The following is a 23,762-nucleotide window of genomic DNA, read 5'->3' on the forward strand; positions in this document are numbered from 1 at the left end:
AGAGGGGGGGGGGGGCCTTTGATGAGTCGCCTCTCGGCTCGTAACTTCAAACAACGTCAAAAAGGCGGCGTTTATCCCGTAACTGTCCTCGTTCCGCCCGCTCACGACTGCAAAACTCCTGTCCAAGATTGCGTTGCACCTTCAATTTCTCGTTGTTATCTCCCACTCCAGAGTAAGTCTGAGTCGTCAACAGACAGCCAGCCCCCGGAAGAGCGTCAGGGGCCATCGGGCGGCTACGCCTCCTCGCAGGGGGGAGCCGAGGCCAAAAGGAGACGCTGCGACGACAAAGAACCCCTCGCGCCGCACTCATACGTACGTGCTTATTTTCCCGCGTGCTGTGCGTCAATGCTCGAAGGTCATTTTTAATGACCCTTTCATTTAAGCGAGTACTATCGATGACCCTCATGAAAAGGAATGCGGCTGTTTATGTAACATGGGGTCATGATTGTGTACATGCTACATGTTTCGGTGCTTTGCCATCTTCTTGTGGCAGCGATAAAAATCATAAAACTCTTTCAGAGTGAGGTGTGTGTGTGTGTCTGCATGCGTGTTTGTGAGTGAAACATTTCCCTTGACAGCGTCGTCCACATGGTGGTAGTGTCAGGGGGCCTGAAGGCCAATTAGAGCTGTGCTTCGGGTGGATGAACTATCCGAGGTTGTGTGTGTGTGTGTGTTCGCGTGTGTGTGTGTGTTCGCGTGTGTGTGTGTTTTCAGTATGCAGGGCTGATTGACACTTTTCGTGCTACTACCGCGGTGACCTAAGTGCGTCTCCATTGCTTGTACTCCTTTCATCACTTCATTTTTCTTCCTCATTTCTTCATCCTCACAAAAAAAAATTTCCATTCCCCCAACATCTCCCTGTTTTTCTGTTTCTATTTGAGGACCTGGCTGCAGAATTCGCCTCTGCATTCATTAGCTGATGATGTCACTCGTCACTGATGTCAATGAGGACTCTCTTGCCCCCCCCGCCCCCCCATGGTATCAAAGCTCTGTTGCCGTGGCAACTAAGTGCCATCATTCTCGCCCCAGAAAGTAGGGACAGAAACGGAAAGAGAGAGAGGAAGATGTCTCGTGGAAAGTAGACCAAAAAAAAAAAGGGGGCTGATGGAGAAAGAGCAACTTGTGTGTGCGCTCAATCAATAGAGTGCTTGTGTGACAGCAGATGCTTGGTGCAGAGTGTCTCCGTGTCCAAATGGTGGACCGGCAGTGGAGGGAAGCAAAGTGTGTACAGAGATATTGACATATCGATCAGCGTTTTTGTGTGTGTGTGTGTGTGTGTGTGTGTGTAAAAAAAAAAAATCTAATTTGGTGTGATTAAAGCTATCTGTGAATGCAGAAGTCTTGCGTGTGTCTACAGGGAAAATGAATAGCAAATATGTGTGTATTTTCTTGCTTGCAGGACAGCGACGGAGACAAAAGCGAGGACAATCTGGTCGTGGACGTATCCAATGAGGTTGGTTCCCCGTCTCGGTGTTTACTAACTTTTATTGAGCCAAAGCACACATTTTACACGAGGAAGAAAAAAAAAAGTATGTACTTTATTTTCCACACTAAAAGGCGCATTGGATTATGATGCGCACCTTCAATGAATGGCATATTTTGTCTTTTTTTTCATACATTGGGCGCACTGCATTATAAGACGAAATCTATAATGCATCCACTAGATGGAGCTACGCTCAAGGAATTACCAACAGAACGATCAGATGTCAGTCAAACTTGTTTTAAAAGCAGCGACACAGTTCACTTAGCCAACAGCAAGTTATGACATTGACTCGTTAACGTCGAACTCTCTTGCCGCTGCTCGATTTCCGTGTTCAACTGCGTAACCGACCGCTTTAAGTTTGAACTCTGCGTTGTCAGCATGTCTCGAGCAAGGAGCCATTTTGGGGGTCGAAATATTACCGTAATGACCATACACAAGGCGCATCGGATTTTAAGGCGCGCTGTGAGCTTTGAAGAAAATGGAAGGCTTTTAGGTGCGTGTGCCTTTTAGTGCGGAAAATACGGTAGCTATTTTACATCACTTAAAAGTGTGACAATCGTCCATCTACATGAAAGTGCTTTTGAAATGCAACGGCGGGCTTGATAGATTCCAAACTAGAAAGCCCATCACAGGTTTGAGCAAAGTACCTTGGTAAATTAATGATAAATAAAACAATAAAGAAAAAATATCCACACAGAAAGTGTCGTTGAGCGAAATGTAACTAGTGACTCGAATATCTTGCGTCAACAAGTTAAATCACAAAACAAGACCAAATTGTATCGACGTTCATGTCATCGTCATGTAAGACGATCGTGATGCGCACTCTCGCGTGCGTTGAGCAAAGCAGATTGCTACATCCGCTCAAATACACAACAAACACAGAATAATATGAAATAAATAGAAATGACTGACGAAAGGGACACATGAACATCCTGCATCACTTTTCCCTTTACTGAGGACTTTTGTCGGAATATGGAAGGTCATCATTTGGTCGGCGAATGTCCGTTTCCAGGGTAACTTTTCGATGAGTTCATGCGCAACTAAACGATATTTTGCTTGCTATTGGAATTGGGAAACTCGGCACATCATCAAATTACGTGCGGTGTGAGTTTTGACCGTAACAAGGACACAAGTCACAGACGGGCGGGAATAAACACGGACGCCCCCGATTGGATCGAGCAGCCTCGGCCGTCAATCATCGCGGTGTGTCAAGCTTACCGTTGCGCGCTCGCTCTTCGTTTGACCTTCAGACGTCTACATGTGAAATGTCATTGATTTGACAATCATCAAATCAATGGCATTGATTTGAATTCTCTTTGGCCAGCTTCATATTTAATCTTTGACGTGTGATCACCTCAGCTCGTGTGTGTGTGTGTGTGTGTGTGTGTGTGTGTATGTGTGTGTGTGTGGGTGAGAGCTCCTCTGTCAGGCTATTGCCAACAAGCGCAGTGTTTGCCTTGTGGAGCACGTGCGTACTCCTCGTCGCCCCTTTTTATGCGTGCGCCAGGATTCCTTTTGGAATTGCTACCATTTCCTATTACTAAGTCGCCCTTTTCGGGGGGGACTTAAAAAAAAAACTAAAACACAGCAAAGTTGTTAGGAAGAAAATGTGAACTGAGCATCACCTCTGTTCCTCTAATTAACTTAAAATAGCAAAGCTACCAAAAAAAAAAAAAGTCCCATAGAGGATCTCTCGGATTTGTTTTAATCCAAAGCAATGTAACCCCTTCCTGATTTTGGTTTTTTTTCTTTCTCTTGAGTATTTTGTATTTGTCCACCAAATGGTGCTGTGCTTCTTCTTCACCATCCAAACAATGCAGCAGAATTCTCACCTTTGACTATTTTCCGTTCACATCCTTCACTTCTGACTGCTGAAGGCGCATGCATCAGATCTGCTTCTTTTCTTTGTTTCCTTATATTTCCTCTCACTCCCATCATTCCCTCCTCCCCTTCTCATTACAGTCTGCTTCATCCAACTACCGGTAATCCTTAAAACGCATCCTCCAGCGAGCAAAATGTTGTGTTTTTATCTAAAACCTCTGAATTTTCATTTGACTCAATAAAGCACAAGTGCTCCCTTGTTGGCATCCGGCACAGAAGCAGACAATTGTGTGTAATGACAGGGAGAGGGAGGGGGCTTCACTGCTCCACCGTGTGTGTGTGTGTGTGTGTGTGTGTGTGTGTGTGTGTGTGTGTGTGTGTGTGTGTGTGTGTGTGTGTGTGTGTGTGTGTGTGTGTGTGTGTGTGTGTGTGTGCATGCACTGTAATTGCTGACCCGGTGAGAAGTGCTAAGTCAAGCACAAGACGGTCTAGGGGAGCCAGCAGCATTTTCAGCAAAAGTGATGAACGCTTCCTGGAATAGCCAACATCGTCATCATCGTCATCGTCATCATCATCATCATCATCATCATCTATTTTGGACACGAGGACAATATGTGCTGTTGTGCGCATCCGAGTCGCCATACATCTTCATATACGCCGAGTCACCTGAAATCTTATTTTGGTCACCGTGGTGTTCACATGTATTTTATTTTATTTCAGTTGATTTATTTATTTATGTATTTATCGATCTATCAATTGATTGATTGATTGGCTGGTTCTGCAGCTTTTATGGAGATGTTGAAATCAAGCCCTATTTTGTACCATTCATTGTTCAACTTTATCGACGTTGGGTTAATAATGCAGATAAAAAACATTTTTATCGACGTTGGGTTAATAACGCCGGTCAACATTTTTTCCGGCTATTTACAACATTACCGGTATTTATAATGTTTTTAATCAGAAACGCCGCCATTTTTTTCCCCAAGTCAAGACACAAATCAGCCAAGCCGTAGCTCATATCCATCCATCCATCCATCCATCCATCATCTACCGCTTATCCGGGGCCACAGCTTTAGCAGGGAAGCCCAGACTTCCCTCTCCCTAGCTACTTCTTCCAGCTCTCCCCGGGGGATCCCGAGACGTTCCCAGGCCAGCTGGGTGACATAGTCTCTCCAGCGTGTCCTGGGTCTTCCTCGGGGTCTCCTCCGGGTGGGACATGCCCGGAACACCTCACCAGGGAGGCGCTCAGGGGGCATCCGAATCAGATGCCCAAGCCACCTCATCTGGCTCCTCTCGATGTGGAGGAGAAGCGGCTCGACTCTGAGCCCCTCCCGGATGACCGAGCTTCTCACCTCTCAGCTTATCTCTAAGGGAGAGCCCGGACACCATGCGGAGAAAACTCATTTCGGCCGCTTGTAGCCGGGATCTCGTTCTTTCGGTCACGACCCATAGCTCGTGACCATAGATGAGGGTTGGAACGTAGATCGACCGGTAAATTGAGAGCTTCGCCCTTTGGCTCAGCTCCTTCTTCACCACGACAGACCGATACAACGTCCGCATCACAGCAGACGCTGCACCGATCCGCCTGTCGATCTCCCGCTCCCTCCTGCCCCCACTCGTGAACAAGACCCCAAGATACTTGAACTCCTCCACTTGGGGCAAGATCTCCTCCCCGACCCGGAGGGGACACTCCACCCTTTTCCGACTGAGGACCATGGTTTCAGATTTGGAGGTGCTGATCTTCATCCCAACCGCTTCACACTCGGCTGCGAAATGCTCCAGTGAGAGTTGGAGAGCCCTGTTTGAAGGAGCCAACAGCACCACATCATCTGCAAAAAGCAGGGATGCAATACTGAGGCCCCCAAAAGGGATCCCCTCAACGCTTCGGCTGCGCCTAGAAATTCTGTCCATAAAGGTTATGAACAGAATCGGCGACAAAGGGCAGCCTTGGCGGAGTCCTACCCCCACTGGAAACGATTCCGACTTACTGCCGGCAATGCGAACCAAACTCTGACATCGGTGGTATAGTGACCGAACAGCCCGTATCAGGGGGTTCGGTACCCCATACCCACGAAGCACCCCCCACAGAACTCCCCGAGGGACACGGTCAAACGCCTTCTCCAAGTCCACAAAACACATGTAGACTGGTTGGGCGAATTCCCACATACCCTCGAGGACCCTGCTAAGGGTGTAGAGCTGGTCCACTGTTCCACGGCTGGGACGAAAACCACACTGCTCCTCCTCAATCTGAGGCTCGACTTCCTGACGGACCCTCCTCTCCAGCACCCCTGAATAGACCTTACCAGGGAGGCTGAGGAGTGTGATCCCTCTGTAGTTGGAACACACCCTCCGGTCCCCCTTTTTAAAAAGAGGGACTACCACCCCGGTCTGCCAATCCAGAGGCACTCTCCCTGTTGACCACGCGATGTTGCAGAGGCGTGTCAACCAGGACAGCCCCACAGCATCCAGAGCCTTGAGGAACTCCGGGCGGATCTCATCCACCCCCGGGGAGCTTAAGTTGTCTGGGGCTTTATGCCCCTGGCAGGGTCACCCATGGCAAACAGGTTCTAGGTGAGGGGCCAGACAAAGCACGGCTCAAAGACCCCTTATGAAGAGAAAAATATATGGACCAAGGTTTCCCTTGCCCGGACGCGGGTCACCGGGGCCCCCCTCTGGAGCCAGGCCTGGAGGTGGGGCTCGTTGGCAAGCGCCTGGTGGCCGGGCCTACACCCATGGGGCCCGGCCGGGCACAGCCCGAAGAGGCAACGTGGGTCCCCCTTCCCATGGGCTCACCACCCATGAGAGGGGCCAAAGGGGTCGGGTGCAATGTGAGCTGGGCGGCAGCCAAAGGCGGGGACCCTGGCGGTCCGATCCTCGGCTGCAGAAGCTAGCTCATATCTTGGGGAGAAAAAAAATCTAAAGTTGGACGCTTGTGTGTTAACCGTTTCAGGGACAGCGGTTACGAGAGTGGACATCGATTCACATCTTGTCTTCTCTCATATGAATTCATCTTAATGTCGCAGTTGTGCATCAACCACTACAATGGACCCTGATATGTTTTGCCATCCACTGGCATGATTGGGTTTTTTTTTCATGCCAAAAGACTCATAAAAAACACTTTGAGTAAAAAGAAATCCTGATGTCGATTGTTCTGATTTGTGCATGAAAGGGTTCAGTCCTCGCTTGTACCAGTAATTCAGTCTTCCTATTGTTCTGATTCAGGAGCCCAACTCCCCTGGAGGCAGTCCACCTCATTCTCCCCGTGGGAACGGTTTGGACCGGGGCCCCGCCTTAAAGAAAGAGCTCCCGGGATCATCGGGCCCTGCAGAGGCCCCCCCTACCCCGAACCCATGTAGTCCCGCTCCAGGCAAGGCAAAGGACCCTACACAGGCAAGATACGAACAACATCCCGACTGTAACCAAAATAATAAAAAGAAATAACTGGTGACGGTAGTTCCACTTTCATATTCCAAACGATAGAAGCGCTGAATGAAATCATCACCCGAAGGAATATATCAGATTTCATTTTCTTTGAAGGTTTTTCTTGTCCGCTGTCCATTGCTAGTTAGCTAGTATCGAGATCCTACCTGCATACGACAACGGTCTCCCCCTAAATGGCCAACGGATTCCAGTTAAGCCTTTCATGCACCAATAATGATAACCTGATCACAACTGTAGTAACCGCTGTCCCTCAAAGGGTTAATAGGACATTTTGACCTCCACAGATGGATAAGTCCCAGTCGCCCTTGTCCAAGTCCGGTACCCCGTCACCATCTCACCGCGAGGCCCTGACTCCCGGAGCGCCCGGTCCCAGCACTTCCTGCCTTCGCCTGGTCAGCAAAGCCGCGTCTGCTGCGGACCCCCTCGGTGAGACTTCCTTGCCTTCCGTGTTACAGTTTGAATTGCGTCACTCAAGAAATAATAATACGGCGGAAGATGGCCGACGTGTTTTGGTTGTACTTAACGCCGGGGTGCCTGATGCGAGCAGGCCTCATAATTTCTTGCGGATTTGGAATGATATGCGGAACAAACATAATGCCTCGATAATATTAGTATTTTGATTGAGTTGATTTTTGTGAGAAAAAAAAATGTAGTTCTTGCACTTTGTCGGTTTCTTGTTGAGCAGTTTTGTGCCGTCCTTGAATGTTTTTTTTTTTGTTGCAAGAAATCCCTTTGCACTGGGAAAAAAAAGTGCTATTGGTAGTTACTTAGCTGTTTTTGTTAACCCCTTTTTTGGGGGTAGTGGATCTTTTATACATTCATTGAAAAATATCGAATCAAAAATGAAATATATTAAATAAAAGTAAAGGCCTAAATGAGACTGCCTGCAGTCTACTCATTTTTTTAAATTACTCAGTTATGCTGTTAAACGTCATGCTAATTTCCAATCTTAAATGATATTCAAAATGAATATCGTGAACACCTGCTTATTCGAGGTTAGGTTTTTTTTTCTGGTAATATACTAAGATGCAAAAGCCTGCCTCATGGGAAAGTAGTAAATGGGGTTGAGGAAGTATGGCTACATTTAAGGACAATGTCAAAAAAGGACATTTCAAATGTTGCGAAATTTTCTGTTGGAACAATAAACAGGCAGTTTGTGTTCCTCTCAGCCCCGCTGTGACCGTGCTTGCGTGTTCTGTGTTGTTGTCGTCGTCCCTCTTTTTTTTTCTTTCCCCCCTCTCCTCTCCTTCTTCTCCTCACTTTGCCAGCACTCCGCAGCCCCATATCTGTGCCCCCCGGTTCGTACCCGGCTCATTTTGGCGTGGTGTCCCACGCAGGGCTCAACGGCGAGCTGGCCAGTCCCGGAGGCTTCGGCGGGGCTCTGACTCTCTCGCCCCAAATCAGCGCAGCGGCCAGCGCCTACGCCCGAAGCCCCATGGTGAGCCGCCTCATTTCTTTTGATTTAGAATATCTGATGTCAGCCTCTCAAAGGTTCATCAATAAGTCCCTTTTTATACTCTCTTGTTGCTCTCCTGCATGATGGAATGCTAATGTTACAATAAGAGCTCAGATAAAAACATCTTTCCACACAATTTAGTCCCTCCAATTGCTTGTTTTTTTGTTTTTTGTTTTTATCCTTCCACCCACCAGATGGCTTATGACTCTCGGTCTCACCTGAGGGCCCCAAGCCTGTCGACCTCTCTGCCTGGCTCGTCTGGGGGCAAGCCGTGAGTTGTTTTGCTTCTTTTTTTTTTTTTTACACACCCACACAGTCGTCAAGAGTTCAATCAAAATGATGCCCACCCCCGCCCCCCCTCCGTCACATTCCTGTAATCACTCACTTCCCAACAAGTAGCATTATGTGGGCCCGGAAAGGCTTCAAGCTGTTTAATGCCTGGTCAAAAAACAGTTTGGAGCTATACATCAAAGGGCCGTTGAAGATCCCATTCCATACATATTCAGATTTGTAATCTCTCTTCTTGATTCATCAGTTTTATCGCCATTCATGGTTATGATTCACGTCAATTGCCCGTGACGAGCACCTACTCGGATATGGATCCTTCATCAGCGCTGCCGCACTGCTTTTGCAAGTGTGAGACAGTGTGACGTTATGTGAGCACGCCCATCGCAGTGACGATGTGCGCGCGTGTTGCCGCAAAACCCCGCAGCCTCTCTAATTTCTCATTTATGGATTTATAATATTTCATCTTGCTACAAATATCACTGCTATTGCAACGTTTCATCGTTTCCTCCCTCCTGTTTTTTCCCCGCGCAGGGCTTACTCGTTCCACGTGAGCGCGGACGGGCAGATGCAGCCGGTGCCCTTCCCCCCGGACGCCCTGCTGGGGCCGGGCATCCCTCGCCACGCGCGGCAGATCCACAGCCTGAGCCACGGCGAGGTGGTGTGCGCCGTCACCATCAGCACGTCCACGCGCCACGTCTACACGGGGGGCAAAGGCTGCGTCAAGGTCTGGGACATCAGCCAGCCGGGCAGCAAGAGTCCCATGGCGCAGCTCGACTGCCTGGTCCGTCCCCTTTCCGCGTCTTTACAAAACACATCATATGAACTCATTCACTCCCAAAGACGTTTTTAAACGTCTTTTCAGACTTGGTCCAGAATTGGCTGGTATTGAATGAGTTAAGAAATGTAAAGTCATTGCAATAACCTTCCTTCCGAAGATGTATACTTAAAAAAGGTGTACCAGTACATTTATCATATACTGTATATCGTGTGTGTGTGTGTGTGTGTGTGTGTGTGTGTGCATATAAATGAAATACGATGGAGAAAAAGTTCGATCATGTGAGTTTCCGTCCTTCTTTTGTCCCTTCAGAACCGCGACAACTACATCCGCTCCTGTAAGATCCTACCCGACGGCCGCACGCTGATCGTGGGCGGCGAGGCCAGCACGCTGTCCATCTGGGACCTGGCCACGCCCACCCCTCGCATCAAAGCCGAGCTGACGTCCTCGGCGCCCGCCTGCTACGCGTTGGCCATCTCGCCCGACAACAAGGTGTGCTTCTCCTGCTGCAGCGACGGCAACATCGTCGTCTGGGACCTGCACAACCAGACGCTCGTCAGGTAACCGCGCCTCGCCTCGCCTCGCCTCGCCTCTGTAAAACGAGAACATGAGAAAGTATTTTGAGACGAGGATGAATTGGCTATAGCGCTTCAATACGGTGATCCCGTCGCTATCGTGTAAGGTTGTTAGGCAGTCATTCTGAAATCATACTTTAATACTGTCATACCCCCTCGCATGTGTGGAAAGGAGAGCCACGGTTGCTGACGAAGCTCTCGTCCGTTGTTGGAAGCTGACAGAAGCCCAGAATGTATCGCGCCCGTATTAAATGCGTTTGTCGTTGCCACAGACAGTTCCAGGGCCACACGGACGGAGCGAGCTGCATCGACATTTCCAACGACGGCACCAAGCTGTGGACGGGGGGGCTGGACAACACGGTGCGCTGCTGGGACCTGAGGGAAGGGCGGCAGCTGCAGCAGCACGACTTCACCTCACAGGTAACCACTCACGAGCGCATACGCCGTGCATATCTGTCAACTATCGAGCATTGTGTCCCACGCTGCTTTGCTCTGGCAGCATTCTATTTGGCATGGTTGTCTGTCATACCACAAAACAGATGGCCGCCGAATATTTTTTATATTCGTGTGATCAAAGATTGGAAACCCCCCACGCCAAGATTTTTCTTGCAAGAAGGGGAGAAATTGCAGAGTAGCAGACACGAATGCCAGTCACTACAAACACACAAATGTTGACAGTTACTTGGCAGAGAGAGTGCAAAATCAGCCACCTATTGCTTCATTACGTGTCGACGTTTCATTCTTCAAATATACTGTATATTTTTTTAATGTATAGTTTTTTTCTCGTAATCCAAGAAAAATTTAATTTTGATGATCAAATGTGTCCCCTGAGCTCAAGCTATAACGTTACCTCGCACACAATAAGCGGGCGAGGAAGCAAAGTGTGTCGATACGAAGACAAAAGGCCGAAATGGGAGATGTCAGGAAATGAGGGACGAGGGCGAGACGAAGATAAGCTTGATGAAAGACGGGCCACCGTGACACGGCGAGGAAAACAATGCAGGGAAGAAAGAAATATGGGCGATTGCTCCGAGATAAGGAATGAACACGATAAGAATGTTCCACACAATGGAATGGCAAAGTCACAGGCAAGGCTGTGGGTGCTGCGTTTGAACCTTTTTCAGATCTTCTCGCTGGGTTACTGTCCGACGGGCGAGTGGCTGGCGGTGGGGATGGAGAGCAGCAACGTGGAAGTGCTCCACGTGTCCAAGCCCGACAAGTACCAGCTGCACCTTCACGAGAGCTGCGTGCTCTCGCTCAAGTTCGCCTACTGCGGTGAGCGCCTCCGCCGAGGCCGTCCGTGCATGCGGCGCAAACGTTCTCCACAAATCAAATCATCTGCTGATGTCCTCTTGGGATTCGTCGAATCCCAAGAGGAATCCCAACATCCAATCTGGGTCCCTGTGTTTTACCTTGAGTCGCGTTTGTGTCTGTTTGCTTCCAGGCAAGTGGTTTGTGAGCACGGGCAAAGACAACCTGCTGAATGCGTGGAGGACTCCGTATGGTGCCAGCATCTTTCAGGTGACTTTCCAATTTCTCCGAGCGGGAAAGCAAGACGAGTGCTGTGTGTGTGTGTGTGTGTGTGTGTGCGCACGCGTGTGTGTGTGTGTGTGTGTGTGTGTGTGTGTGTGTGTGTGCGTGCGTGTGTGTGTGTGAGATGAGTCAGCATGTGTTTATCATGTGATTGAATTGCAAATGCATCTTGTGTAATTGATGAGTCACAGACTCTCTCTCTCTCTCTCTCTCTCTGTGGGTGTTTTCTTGTCCTCGTCCAGTCCAAGGAGTCGTCATCAGTGCTGAGCTGCGACGTATCCCCAGACGACAAGTACATCGTGACAGGCTCGGGGGACAAGAAGGCCACCGTGTACGAGGTGGTCTACTGAGAGGGCGGACAAATTTGGTTGCCTTGACAACCGATCACCCATCCCATACCGTGGAAGTCTGTCTCCGTACCATACTTTTAACAGCAAGAGTGGGCGGACAATGACACTGCTCATGAAAAAAAAATGGGGGTTGGGTGGGTGATTTTTTTTGGTCATATGTTAAAAATAAATAAATAATTCAAAGAGCTAACATACCCGATTTGTGCTCGTGGACGATACCCACCAGACCACACACCAGACAGGCATGCATCCAACACAAATACTACAGTATGAACTAATTATACTTTATTTCATCTCATCTTTTTTTTAAGTTGACCTGACAAGGTTATAATACAAGGTTCATATTAAAATTTTACCCGAAAGCCCAACATCACAAAGTTTTTTCAGGATCGTATCCACTAATGTGTGTGTGCAGGCTGAACGAGAGGGGGGGGGGAGAAAATGAAAAGGAGTCGGCTGCCTAATGAGGACTGTTTCCTAATTAAGAGCTCAGCAGAGGAACTGAAGCCCCTCCCCCTTACGGGCTCCCCCAAGACAAGCACTGATAGAGCACACTGTCGATTCATTAGGCGCACGCATACTCATGGGAGGCTGTAATGAGGCCCACGCCACGCCGCCGCACGCTCTACCCGCCGAGAGGTGTCACGGGCTCGGGGAAGCTCCCACGTCACCCAGGGACGGATGCATCGGGGGTACACGACTACCCGGCTTCCGGTGATGTGTTCCTCGAGCTGGTCCTTGGCCTTGAGGACCGGCTCGAGGACCGAAGGGCGGTCCTTGGTCCTCGGCCTTGGCCTCGGAGTCAAGTCCTTGGTCCTTGGCCTTGGCCTCGGGTTGCCGGACATCAGATACAACGAGGGATTAGAGCCCCTAATCCTTCGTCCACAGGTATAAAGCAGTGTTGTGTCCAAGGGCCGGCAACCCGACGCCAAGGCCAAGGCCAAGGACTTGACTCAGAGGCCAAGGCCAAGGACTTGGAAAATTTTCCGAGGCCAAGGCCAAGGACCAAGGACTGATTTTGAAGCTGAGGCCTAGCCGAGGACATGTATACAATATACAATATACAATACAATACATGCAGATTTATATAGCGCTTTCACAACAGTGACAGCTGTAACAAAGCGCTTCACAAAACAGTTAACATAAAGTAAAATAATAAACACAACACATAACATAAAACACGGACAGTCGTGCAGTTCTAACCACTTTTCCGTCACACGCTTTGTTTGAAGCAGTTTGAGATGAAAGAGGAGAGAATCAAAGTGTCGTTTAACCAGTGGATCAGAGACGTCATGCTCAAAATGTGCACACGTCGGCTACAAGCTAAGTGTCAAAGTAAACAAGAAGCCATAGCGTCCATTGACGAAAAAAGAGATTGGTTCACTTCTCCTGTCCCATGGAAATCCATTTCAATTCCAAGCGGCGACTCACGGTTCCAAATACGCATCGGCGCTCTGCGCCAACGCTCCTCTCTCCTCATCCTCAACTTCAGCAGCCATCCATCCAGCCGCACCAACGCCGACTGTCCAACAGCGCCGACATAGCCACTGAACAAAACGGGGTTGTGAAAAATGCTGCCCATTACAGGCGCAAAAAACACAAGCACCCCAAAAGTATAAAACAATGCTATCATACCACTTGGCAGGTCTTCATGATTTGCAACACCCCTCCATCATAACCCCTTGCACTCCCTAACGCTTGAATGAAGTGTTTTTATTCAAAGAGTAGAACAGTCAGGGTACGTGTTATTTATACTGAGAAAAACAAAAATAAAAGCATATGATAGACATTTATGAATTAATGTTTTAGTGCAGTAGTTTCTTAATATGAAGTAAATCAACACTCAACAGGCATGACGGGGCACGGAAGACAAGTTGAGAAATGACTTTGCACAGAAGTCAGTCACTGAGTGCAGAAAAAGCGGTAATCTCTGAAGTGATAATTTTACAGTTTACCGGCAGCGAGTCCCAGGGCCTTGCTGATCAGAAGAGTATGAGTCCCATTATGCATTGAGAGAGTCCCAAATTTCGAATTCTGAAATGGTCTACTTATTCAATTGCATATGACAATAATACAAACAACAACATATACATACAATTATAAACAAATGCTGCAAAAATTTTAATAATTCAGTAGCAGGCCTGAGGATTTCGGAAATTCATGGTAACCGTTTTTGGGTTCCGTCGGATTACCCAATGGGAAACCACGGGAACTAATGTTGGGTTCCGTAAACGTTCATCATGGGAATCCATTTTTCTATTTTGACTGATATTCATAATATAGAATTCTGACACTCAAAAGTATAATGTTTCAAGGGTCAATGTTTGAAAACGATGCATTAACAATGAACATTACATCAGTAGCTGTGTACTCCAGGTTTATTCCAAAAAATAAATGGAGCAAAAACTGGTGTACTCATGTGGCATCATCAGAGTATTTTTTCCAATCTCACACTGCAAAGATTATTTTACTGGTAATCATTAATGCAGGTAAGTATTGATGCGGCTTGACATCCTCTTCCCAAGACGATGCATGTGTAATCTACGATCAATTTGCCGAAAGAATTTAACACACGTCCTCATGAGTTCTACCAACAGTTAACATTAGCATTACTACACCTTGTGACGAATGTGTTATTCATAAAGTTACCATGCTACAACCAGTAAATTATAGAATAACCAATACTGTTTCAAATTATTTTTCATAACGATTAGCCTACAAATCTAATGACCAACTTGCCTCGTAATCGTGCCTCTCGTCGTATCTTGCTCTCGTGTTCTGTGCATACATTCCAAGTGAGTTTATTGATACGCCCTTTGGACGATTCATACGAAAAATCAGACTGGCATTCCCATTTCTTAAATGTCGGAATTAGTAGACCTTGGTGAGTTTTTTTTGCCGCCATCTCAAACTTTCATCCGCGCGATTACTCAGTTTGGGGACTAAAATAGCAACCCGCATGCGCACATAACGGTATCTGTTGCACCACCCCCCACCCCCCCCCCCAACACTGAAAACAAAACAAAACGAAAGTAAATTAGAAGAAAGACACTCACACACCACACCACACCACAAACACACATACAGGCACAATGAAATTGCGTTAATCACACAGTCAACTCGTGTGCGGTGACTTTTATGGTTAAACTATTTTTCGGTACCGTTAAAATGACGCCGCGGAAACGACACGCTACCGGTAACGATTGTTACCATGAAATCCTCAGGTTTGCCGTAGTTTTTTTTTTTTTGTTTATTTGTTTTTGACTGAGAAATTTCCTTGCGTCGCAAAAACGCACATTATTTGGAACTGTGCATCCCGTGGGAAAATTATGCGTCTCGGATGCGGGACGCAGAGGTAACGAGATGGCTGAATCTCTTAACATTCTCTGAGTACTATTATTATTACCACGACCACTAATACTACATTAATTAATACCTTCAACTTCACAATAATAATAATAAATAATGAAATTAACCATGATTTTAAACGATGTATTATCACCATTCATTATTCCAAACATGAGAAAGCATTCAGGAAACATAACTGGAATCGAGCAAAAGGACTCCAAATCCCAACGGCCAAACCCAGAAGTGAAGTGCCGACAGTATTAACTCCAGCTGTTACGCAAATTACTTGGTTCAAACAAACATTCTCGTGCGACTCCACAAACGTGGCGACTGTGCAAAAATAACTAATTAGAAGACACCACTGTCACAGAAATTCTTTACACGCTATTTAAACTGCCGAACGCGAACGGACCAAACCGCAATTGAAACTAACTGTGATGCCGTTCTTTACACGTTGTACTGGCTATCAGGGGCAGCCCCACCCCTCTTAAAGCGCCAGAGAAAGTCATCAACGTGGGTTTCCCCTGGAAGGATTTTGTTTGATTTCTTTTTAATATTTGCGGTCCTCTGGCCCACTTTATACCTGTGGACGAAGGATTAGAGGCTTTAATCCCTCGTTGTGTCCGAGGACCGGCAACCCAAGGCCAAGGCCAAGGACTCTGACGCCAAGGACCAAGGACTTGACTCCAAGGACGAAGGACCGGCCAAGGACCAAGGACCGCCCTTCGGTCCTCGAGGCCAAGGACCGGCTCGAGGAACACATCATTGGTAAGGCGTTTTTAGCCCAAAAAAACGATCATGTATAGTAAGGCGTTTTTAGCCGAAATAAAACGACCATGTATATGAAGGCATGTTTGGCCGAAAAAAACGACCATGTATAGTAAGGCATTTTTGGCCGAAAAAAAATGACCATGTATTTTGGCCCAAAAAACCCCATGTATTTTAAGCCGTTTTTAGCCCAAAAAAACGACCATGTATAGGAAGGCATTTTTAGCCCCCAAAAACTACCATGTATAGTAAGGAATTTTTTGCGTCAAAAACGACCATGGATAGTAAGGCATTTTTGTCCGAAAAAAACAACCTTGTATAGTAAGGCATTTTTAGCCCCAAAAAAATGACAATGTATATTAAGACGTTTTTAGACGAAAAAAAATGACCATGTATAGTAAGGCGTTTTTAGCCGAAAAAAACGACCATGTATAGTAAGTCGTTTTTAGCCGAAAAAAAGACCATGTATAGTAAGCCGCTTTTAGCCCAGAAAAAGACCATGTATAGTAAGGCGTTTTTAGCCCAAAACAACAACAATGTATAGTCAGACGTTTTTAGCCCAAAACAACGACCATGTATAGTCAGACGTTTTTGGCCGGAAAAAACGACCATGTATAGCACGGCGTGTTTAGCCGAAAAAAAAACGACCATGTATAGTAAGGGATTTTTAACCCCAAAAAAATGACCATGTACAGTGAGGCATTTTTGGCCGAAAAAGAACGACAAAAGAAAGTAAGGCATTTTTGGCCGAAAAAAAACGACCATGCATAGTAAGGCGCGTTTTTAGCCGAAAAAAACGACCATGTATAGTAAGGCGTTTTTAGCCGAAAAAAAAAGACCATGTATAGTAAGGCGGTTTTAGCTGAAAAAAACGACCATGTATCGTAAGGCGTTTTTGGCCGAAAAAAACAACCATGTATAGTAAGGAATTTTTGGCCGAAAAAAAAACGACCATGTATAGGAAGGCGTTTTTAGCCCCAAAAAAGGACCATGTACAGTCAGGCATTTTTGGCCGAAAAAGAACGACTATGTATAGTAAGGCATTTTTGGCCAAAAAAAACGACCATGTATTGTAAGACGTTTTTAGCCGAAAAAAACGACCATTTATAGTAAGGCGTTTTTAGCCGAAAAAAATGACCGTGTATAGTAAGGCGTTTTTAGCTGAAAAAAACGACCATGTATAGTAAGGCGTTTTTAGCCGAAAAAAAACAACCATGTATAGGAAGGCGTTTTTAGCCCCAAAAAAGGACCATGTATAATAAGGTATTTTTGGCCGAAAAAAAAACGACCATGTATAGGAAGGCGTTTTTAGCCCCAAAAAAGGACCATGTACAGTCAGGCATTTTTGGCCGAAAAAGAACGACTATGTATAGTAAGGCATTTTTGGCCAAAAAAAACGACCATGTATTGTAAGACGTTTTTAGCCGAAAAAAACGACCATTTATAGTAAGGCGTTTTTAGCCGAAAAAAATGACCGTGTATAGTAAAGCGTTTTTAGCCGAAAAAAACGACCATGTATAGTAAGGCGTTTTTAGCCGAAAAAAAACAACCATGTATAGGAAGGCGTTTTTAGCCCCAAAAAAGGACCATGTATAGTAAGGTATTTTTGGCCGAAAAAAAACGACCATGTATAGTAAGGCATTTTTGGCCGAAAAAAAACGACCATGTATAGGAAGGCGTTTTTAGCCCAAAAAAAGGACCATGGATAGTAAGGCATTTTTGGCCGAAAAAAGCGACCATGTATAGTAAGGAATTTTTAGCCCTGAAAAACGACCATTTATAGTCAGGCGTTTTTAGCCGAAAAAAACGACCATGTATAGTAAGGCGTTTTTAGCCGATAAAAACGACCATGTAAAGTAAGGCGTTTTTAGCCGAAAAAAAATGTCGTTTTTTTCGGCTAAAAACGCCTTACTATACATGGTCATTTTTTTTCGTCTAAAAACGTCTTAATATACATTGTCATTTTTTTGGGGCTAAAAATGCCTTTTTTCAGGCGAAAAACGCTTTACTATACATGGTCGTTTTTTTTCGGACTAAAAAAGCCTGCTATACTATGTCGTTTTTTTCGGGCTAAAAACGCCTTACTATACTATGTCGTTTTTTTTCGGGCTAAAAACGCCTTACTATATATACATGGTCGTTTTTTTCGGGCTGAAAAAGCCTTACGATACTATGTCGTTTTTTTGGGCTAAAAACGCCTTATTATATTATGTCGTTTTTTCGGGCGAAAAACGCCTGACTATACATGGTCGTTTTTTTTGGGCTGAAAAAGCCTTACTATACCATGTCGTTTTTTTGGGCTAAAAACGCCTTATTATACTATGTCGTTTTTTTCGGACTGAAAAAGCCTTACTATATACTATGTCGGGTTTTTTTGGGCTAAAAATGCCATACTATACTATGTCGTTTTTTTCGGGCGAAAAACGCCTTACTATACATACATGGTCGTTTTTTTTTGGGCTAAAAACGCCTTACTATACTATGTCGTTTTTTTTCGGGCTGAAAAAGCCTTACTATACCATGTCGTTTTTTTTGGGCTAAAAACGCCTTACTATAAATGGTCGTTTTTTTCGGCTAAAAATGCGCCTTACTCTACATGGTCGTTTTTTTTCGGCCAAAAATGCCTTACTTTCCATAGTCGTTCTTTTTCGGCCAAAAATGCCTGACTGTACATGGTCCTTTTTTGGGGCTAAAAACGCCTTCCTATACATGGTCGGGGTTTTTTTCGGCCAAAAACGCCTTACGATACATGGTCGTTTTTTTCAGCTAAAAACGCCTTACTATACATGGTCGTTTTTTTTCGGCTAAAAACGCGCCTTACCATGGTCGTTTTTTTTCGGCAAAAAATGCCTTACTTTCTTTTGTCGTTCTTTTTCGGCCAAAAATGCCTCACTGTACATGGTCATTTCTTTGGGGTTAAAAATCCCTTACTATACATGGTCGTTTTTTTTTCGGCTAAACACGCCGTGCTATACATGGTCGTTTTTTTCGGGCGAAAAACGCCTTACTCTACATGGTCGTTTTTTTCGGGCTAAAAACACCTTACTATACTATGTCGTTTTTTTCAGGCTAAAAACGCCTTACTATACATGGTCGTTTTTATCGGGCTAAAAAAGCCTTACTATACTATGTCGTTTTTTTCGAGCTAAAAACGCCTTACTATATACTATTTCGTTTTTTCCGGGCTAAAAATGCCTTACTATACGTTGTCATTTTTAACGTGCTAAAAACGCCTTACTATCTATGGTCGTTTTTTTCGGGCTAAAAACGCCTTACTATACATGGTCGTTTTTATCGGGCTAAAAAAGCCTTACTATACTATGTCGTTTTTTTTTGGGCTAAAAACGCCTTACTATACTATGTCGGTTTTTTTCGGGCAAAAAAACGCTTTACTATACTATGTCATTTTTTTCGGGCTAAAAACGTCTTACTATACATCGTTGTTTTTTTCGGGCTGAAAAAGCCTTACTATACGATGTCGTTTTTTTTCGGGCTAAAAACACCTTACTATACATGGTCGTTTTTTTTTGGGCTAAAAAAGTCTTACTATACTATGTCGTTTTTTTCGGGCTGAAAAAGCCTTACTATACTATGTCGGTTTTTTTGGACTAAAAATGCCTTACTATACATGGTCGTTTTTATCGGGCTAAACAAGCCTTACTATACTATGTCGTTTTTTTCGGGCGAAAAATGCCTTACTATATACTATGTCGTTTTTTTCAGGCTAAAAATGCCTTACTATACATTGTCATTTTTAACGTGCTAAAAACGCCTTACTATCTATGGTCGTTTTTTTCGGGCGAAAAACGCCTTACTATACATGGTCGTTTTTATCGGGCTAAAAAAGCCTTACTATACTATGTCGTTTTTTTCGGGCTAAAAACACCTTACTATACTATGTCGTTTTTTTCGGGCTAAAAACGCCTTACTATATATACATGGTCGTTTTTTTCGGGCTGAAAAAGCCTTACGATACTATGTCGTTTTTTTGGGCTAAAAACGCCTTATTATATTATGTGGTTTTTTTCGGGCGAAAAACGCCTTACTATACATGGTCGTTTTTTTTGGGCTGAAAAAGCCTTACTATACTATGTCGTTTTTTTGGGCTAAAAACGCCTTATTATACTATGTCGTTTTTTTCGGACTGAAAAAGCCTTACTATATACTATGTCGGGTTTTTTTGGGCTAAAAATGCCATACTATACTATGTCGTTTTTTTCGGGCGAAAAACGCCTTACTATACATACATGGTCGGGTTTTTTTGGGCTAAAAACGCCTTACTATACTATGTCGTTTTTTTTCGGGCTGAAAAAGCCTTACTATACCATGTCGTTTTTTTTGGGCTAAAAACGCCTTACTATAAATGGTCGTTTTTTTCGGCTAAAAATGCGCCTTACTCTACATGGTCGTTTTTTTTCGGCCAAAAATGCCTTACTTTCCATAGTCGTTCTTTTTCGGCCAAAAATGCCTGACTGTACATGGTCCTTTTTTGGGGCTAGAAACGCCTTCCTATACATGGTCGGGGTTTTTTTCGGCCAAAAATGCCTTACTATACATGGTTGTTTTTTTCGGCCAAAAACGCCTTACGATATATGGTCGTTTTTTTCAGCTAAAAACGCCTTACTATACATGGTCGTTTTTTTTCGGCTAAAAACGCGCCTTACTATGCATGGTCGTTTTTTTTCGGCAAAAAATGCCTTACTTTCTTTTGTCGTTCTTTTTCGGCCAAAAATGCCTCACTGTACATGGTCATTTTTTTGGGGTTAAAAATCCCTTACTATACATGGTCGTTTTTTTTTCGGCTAAACACGCTGTGCTATACATGGTCGTTTTTTTCGGGCGAAAAACGCCTTACTCTACATGGTCGTTTTTTTCGGGCTAAAAACACCTTACTATACTATGTCGTTTTTTTCAGGCTAAAAACGCCTTACTATACATGGTCGTTTTTATCGGGCTAAAAAAGCCTTACTATACTATGTCGTTTTTTTCGAGCTAAAAACGCCTTACTATATACTATTTCGTTTTTTCCGGGCTAAAAATGCCTTACTATACGTTGTCATTTTTAACGTGCTAAAAACGCCTTACTATCTATGGTCGTTTTTATCGGGCTAAAAAAGCCTTACTATACTATGTCGTTTTTTTTTGGGCTAAAAACGCCTTACTATACTATGTCGTTTTTTTTCGGGCAAAAAAACGCTTTACTATACTATGTCATTTTTTTCGGGCTAAAAACGTCTTACTATACATCATTGTTTTTTTCGGGCTGAAAAAGCCTTACTATACTGTCGTTTTTTTTGGGCTAAAAACGCCTTACTATACTATGTCATTTTTTTCAGGCTAAAAACGCCTTACTATACATGGTCGTTTTTATCGGGCTAAACAAGCCTTACTATACTATGTCGTTTTTTTCGGGCGAAAAATGCCTTACTATATACTATGTCGTTTTTTTCAGGCTAAAAATGCCTTACTATACATTGTCATTTTTAACGTGCTAAAAATGCCTTACTATACATTGTCATTTTTAACGTGCTAAAAACGCCTTACTATCTATGGTCGTTTTTATCGGGCTAAAAAAGCCTTACTATACTATGTCGTTTTTTTCGGGCTAAAAACACCTTACTATACTATGTCGTTTTTTTCGAGCTAAAAACGCCTGACTATACATGGTCGTTTTTTTCGGGCTGAAAAAGCCTTACTATACTATGTCGTTTTTTTTCAGGCTTAAAACGCCTTACTATACGATGTCGTTTTTTTTTTCGGGCTAAAAACACCTTACTATACATGGTCGTTTTTTTTGGGCTAAAAAAGTCTTACTATACTATGTCGTTTTTTTCGGGCTGAAAAAGCCTTACTATACTATGTCGGTTTTTTTGGACTAAAAATGCCTTACTATACATGGTCGTTTTTATCGGGCTAAACAAGCCATACTATACTATGTCGTTTTTTTCGGGCGAAAAATGCCTTACTATATACTATGTCGTTTTTTTCAGGCTAAAAATGCCTTACTATACATTGTCATTTTTAACGTGCTAAAAACGCCTTACTATCTATGGTCGTTTTTTTCGGGCGAAAAACGCCTTACTATACATGGTCGTTTTTATCGGGCTAAAAAAGCCTTACTATACTATGTCGTTTTTTTCGCCCGAAAAAAACGCTTTACTATACTATGTCATTTTTTTGGGGCTAAAAACGTCTTACTATACATGGTTGTTTTTTTTGGGCTGAAAAAGCCTTACTATACTATGTCGTTTTTTTTGGGCTAAAAACGCCTTACTATACTATGTCGTTTTTTTCAGGCTAAAAACGCCTTACTATACATGGTCGTTTTTATCGGGCTAAACAAGCCTTACTATACTATGTCGTTTTTATCGTGCTAAAAACGCCTTACTATACATGGGCGTTTTTTTTCGGCCAAAAATGCCTTACTATACATGGTCGTTTTTTTTGGGCTAAAAACGCCTGCCTTACTATACATGGTCATTTTTTTCGGCCAAAAATACCTTCCTATATATACATGGTCGTTTTTTTGGGGCTAAAAATGCCTTATTATACATGGTCGTTTTTTTGGGGCTAAAAACGCCTTACTATACATGTTGGGGGGTTTTTCGGCCAAAAATGCCTTACAATACATGGTTGTTTCTTTGGGCTAAAAACGCCTTACTATCCATGGTCGTTTTCTTTCGGCCAAAAATGCCTTATCATATATGGTCATTTTTTTGGGGCTAAAAATGCCTTACTATATATGGTCGTTTTTTTGCGGCTAAAAATTCCCTACTATACATGGTCGTTTTTTTGCGGGCTAAAAACGCCTTACTATACATGGTCATTTTTTTTCGGCTAAAAACGCCTTATTATACATGGTCGTTTTTTTGGGCTAAAAATGCCTTACTATTTACATGGTCGTTTTTTGGGGCCAAAAACGCAAATGTCCTGTTGTGACTTATTTGGCTGATGACATTTCAGTCACCTAAGGACATTTCTACTAATTCAAGTGGAAGAAATGTCCTGTTGTGATTGAGATGGTCAGATGACATATCCCCTTTCTCCGACAGGAATTGGTGGAGAAGATCGAAGCCATGAAAGCTGCACAAGAGCAAGAAATGACAACACACAGAATTAAGAGTATCATGACTTTTAATGTGTTTTGTTGATTTTTTTTTTAATAAAAAAAAAAAAAGGTGTTTTATGCTCTCATTTATACATTTGAGTGTGATGCTGGGCTGGCTCCGTGGCCCACTGGTTAGTGCGTTGGAGTGCGAACGCAGAGGTCCAGGGTTCAAATCCAGCTCCGGCCTGTCGCGCTTGCGTGTTCTCTTCTTGCTGGCATGGGTGTTGTCCGTCCACCCTCCCATCCATTTTCTTATCCCCTTGTCCTCACAAGGTTCGGGGTCAGGGGGGTGTGCTGGAGCCTCCCCCGGCTGTCTTCGGGCCATCGGCAGAGGTTCAGGGGGCACCCTCACCTGGCTGACAGCCAATCAAGAAAACCATTTGCACCGTTTTTTTTCGGCTAAAAACGCCTTAATATACATGGTCGTTTTTTTCGGGCTAAAAACGCCTTACTATACATGGTCGTTTTTTTCGGCAAAAATGCCTTACTATACATGGTCAATTTTTTTCGGCTAAAAATGCCTTACTATACATGGTCTTTTTTCCGGCTAAAAACGCCTTACTATACATGGTCGTTTTTTTCGTTCAAAAACGCCTTACTATACATGGTCGTTTTTTTGGGTTAAAAACGCCTTACTATACATGGTCGTTTTTTTGGGGCTAAAAATGCCTTACTATACATGGTCGTTTTTTTTGGGCTAAAAACGCCTTACTATATACATGGTCTTTTTTTCGGCCAAAATGCCTTACTATACATGGTCATTTTTTTCGGCCAAAAATACCTTCCTATATATACATGGTCGTTTTTTTGGGGCTA

The 23,762-nt window shown here is 44.3% G+C and overlaps 1 protein-coding gene across 7 annotated transcripts in view; it reads left to right on the plus strand.

The window, feature by feature from the left end:
- tle2b (TLE family member 2, transcriptional corepressor b) overlaps nucleotides 1–14,140 on the plus strand; it is a 64,032-nt gene extending 49,892 nt beyond the window's left edge. For 6 of the 7 annotated variants that reach the window (XM_086115133.1, XM_086115131.1, XM_086115134.1 and 3 more), the window contains 12 exons: nucleotides 172–312; nucleotides 1,400–1,453; nucleotides 6,527–6,686; nucleotides 7,022–7,171; nucleotides 8,014–8,183; nucleotides 8,396–8,472; nucleotides 9,021–9,270; nucleotides 9,577–9,824; nucleotides 10,112–10,259; nucleotides 10,964–11,114; nucleotides 11,284–11,360; nucleotides 11,615–14,140. In XM_086115133.1, the coding sequence (XP_085971259.1) occupies nucleotides 172–312; nucleotides 1,400–1,453; nucleotides 6,527–6,686; nucleotides 7,022–7,171; nucleotides 8,014–8,183; nucleotides 8,396–8,472; nucleotides 9,021–9,270; nucleotides 9,577–9,824; nucleotides 10,112–10,259; nucleotides 10,964–11,114; nucleotides 11,284–11,360; nucleotides 11,615–11,722 (1,734 nt within the window). In that variant the 3' untranslated portion in view covers nucleotides 11,723–14,140. The remainder of the gene's footprint in view (nucleotides 1–171; nucleotides 313–1,399; nucleotides 1,454–6,526; nucleotides 6,687–7,021; nucleotides 7,172–8,013; nucleotides 8,184–8,395; nucleotides 8,473–9,020; nucleotides 9,271–9,576; nucleotides 9,825–10,111; nucleotides 10,260–10,963; nucleotides 11,115–11,283; nucleotides 11,361–11,614) is intronic. The other variant, XM_086115135.1, reaches the window with a different exon arrangement.
- The last annotated feature ends 9,622 nt before the right edge of the window (nucleotides 14,141–23,762 follow it).

Source organism: Hippocampus guttulatus, chromosome 7 (genome assembly GCF_054856545.1).
Source record: "Hippocampus guttulatus isolate MCC_2025c chromosome 7, RoL_Hgut_1.0, whole genome shotgun sequence".
NCBI classification, from domain to species: Eukaryota; Metazoa; Chordata; class Actinopteri; order Syngnathiformes; family Syngnathidae; genus Hippocampus; species Hippocampus guttulatus.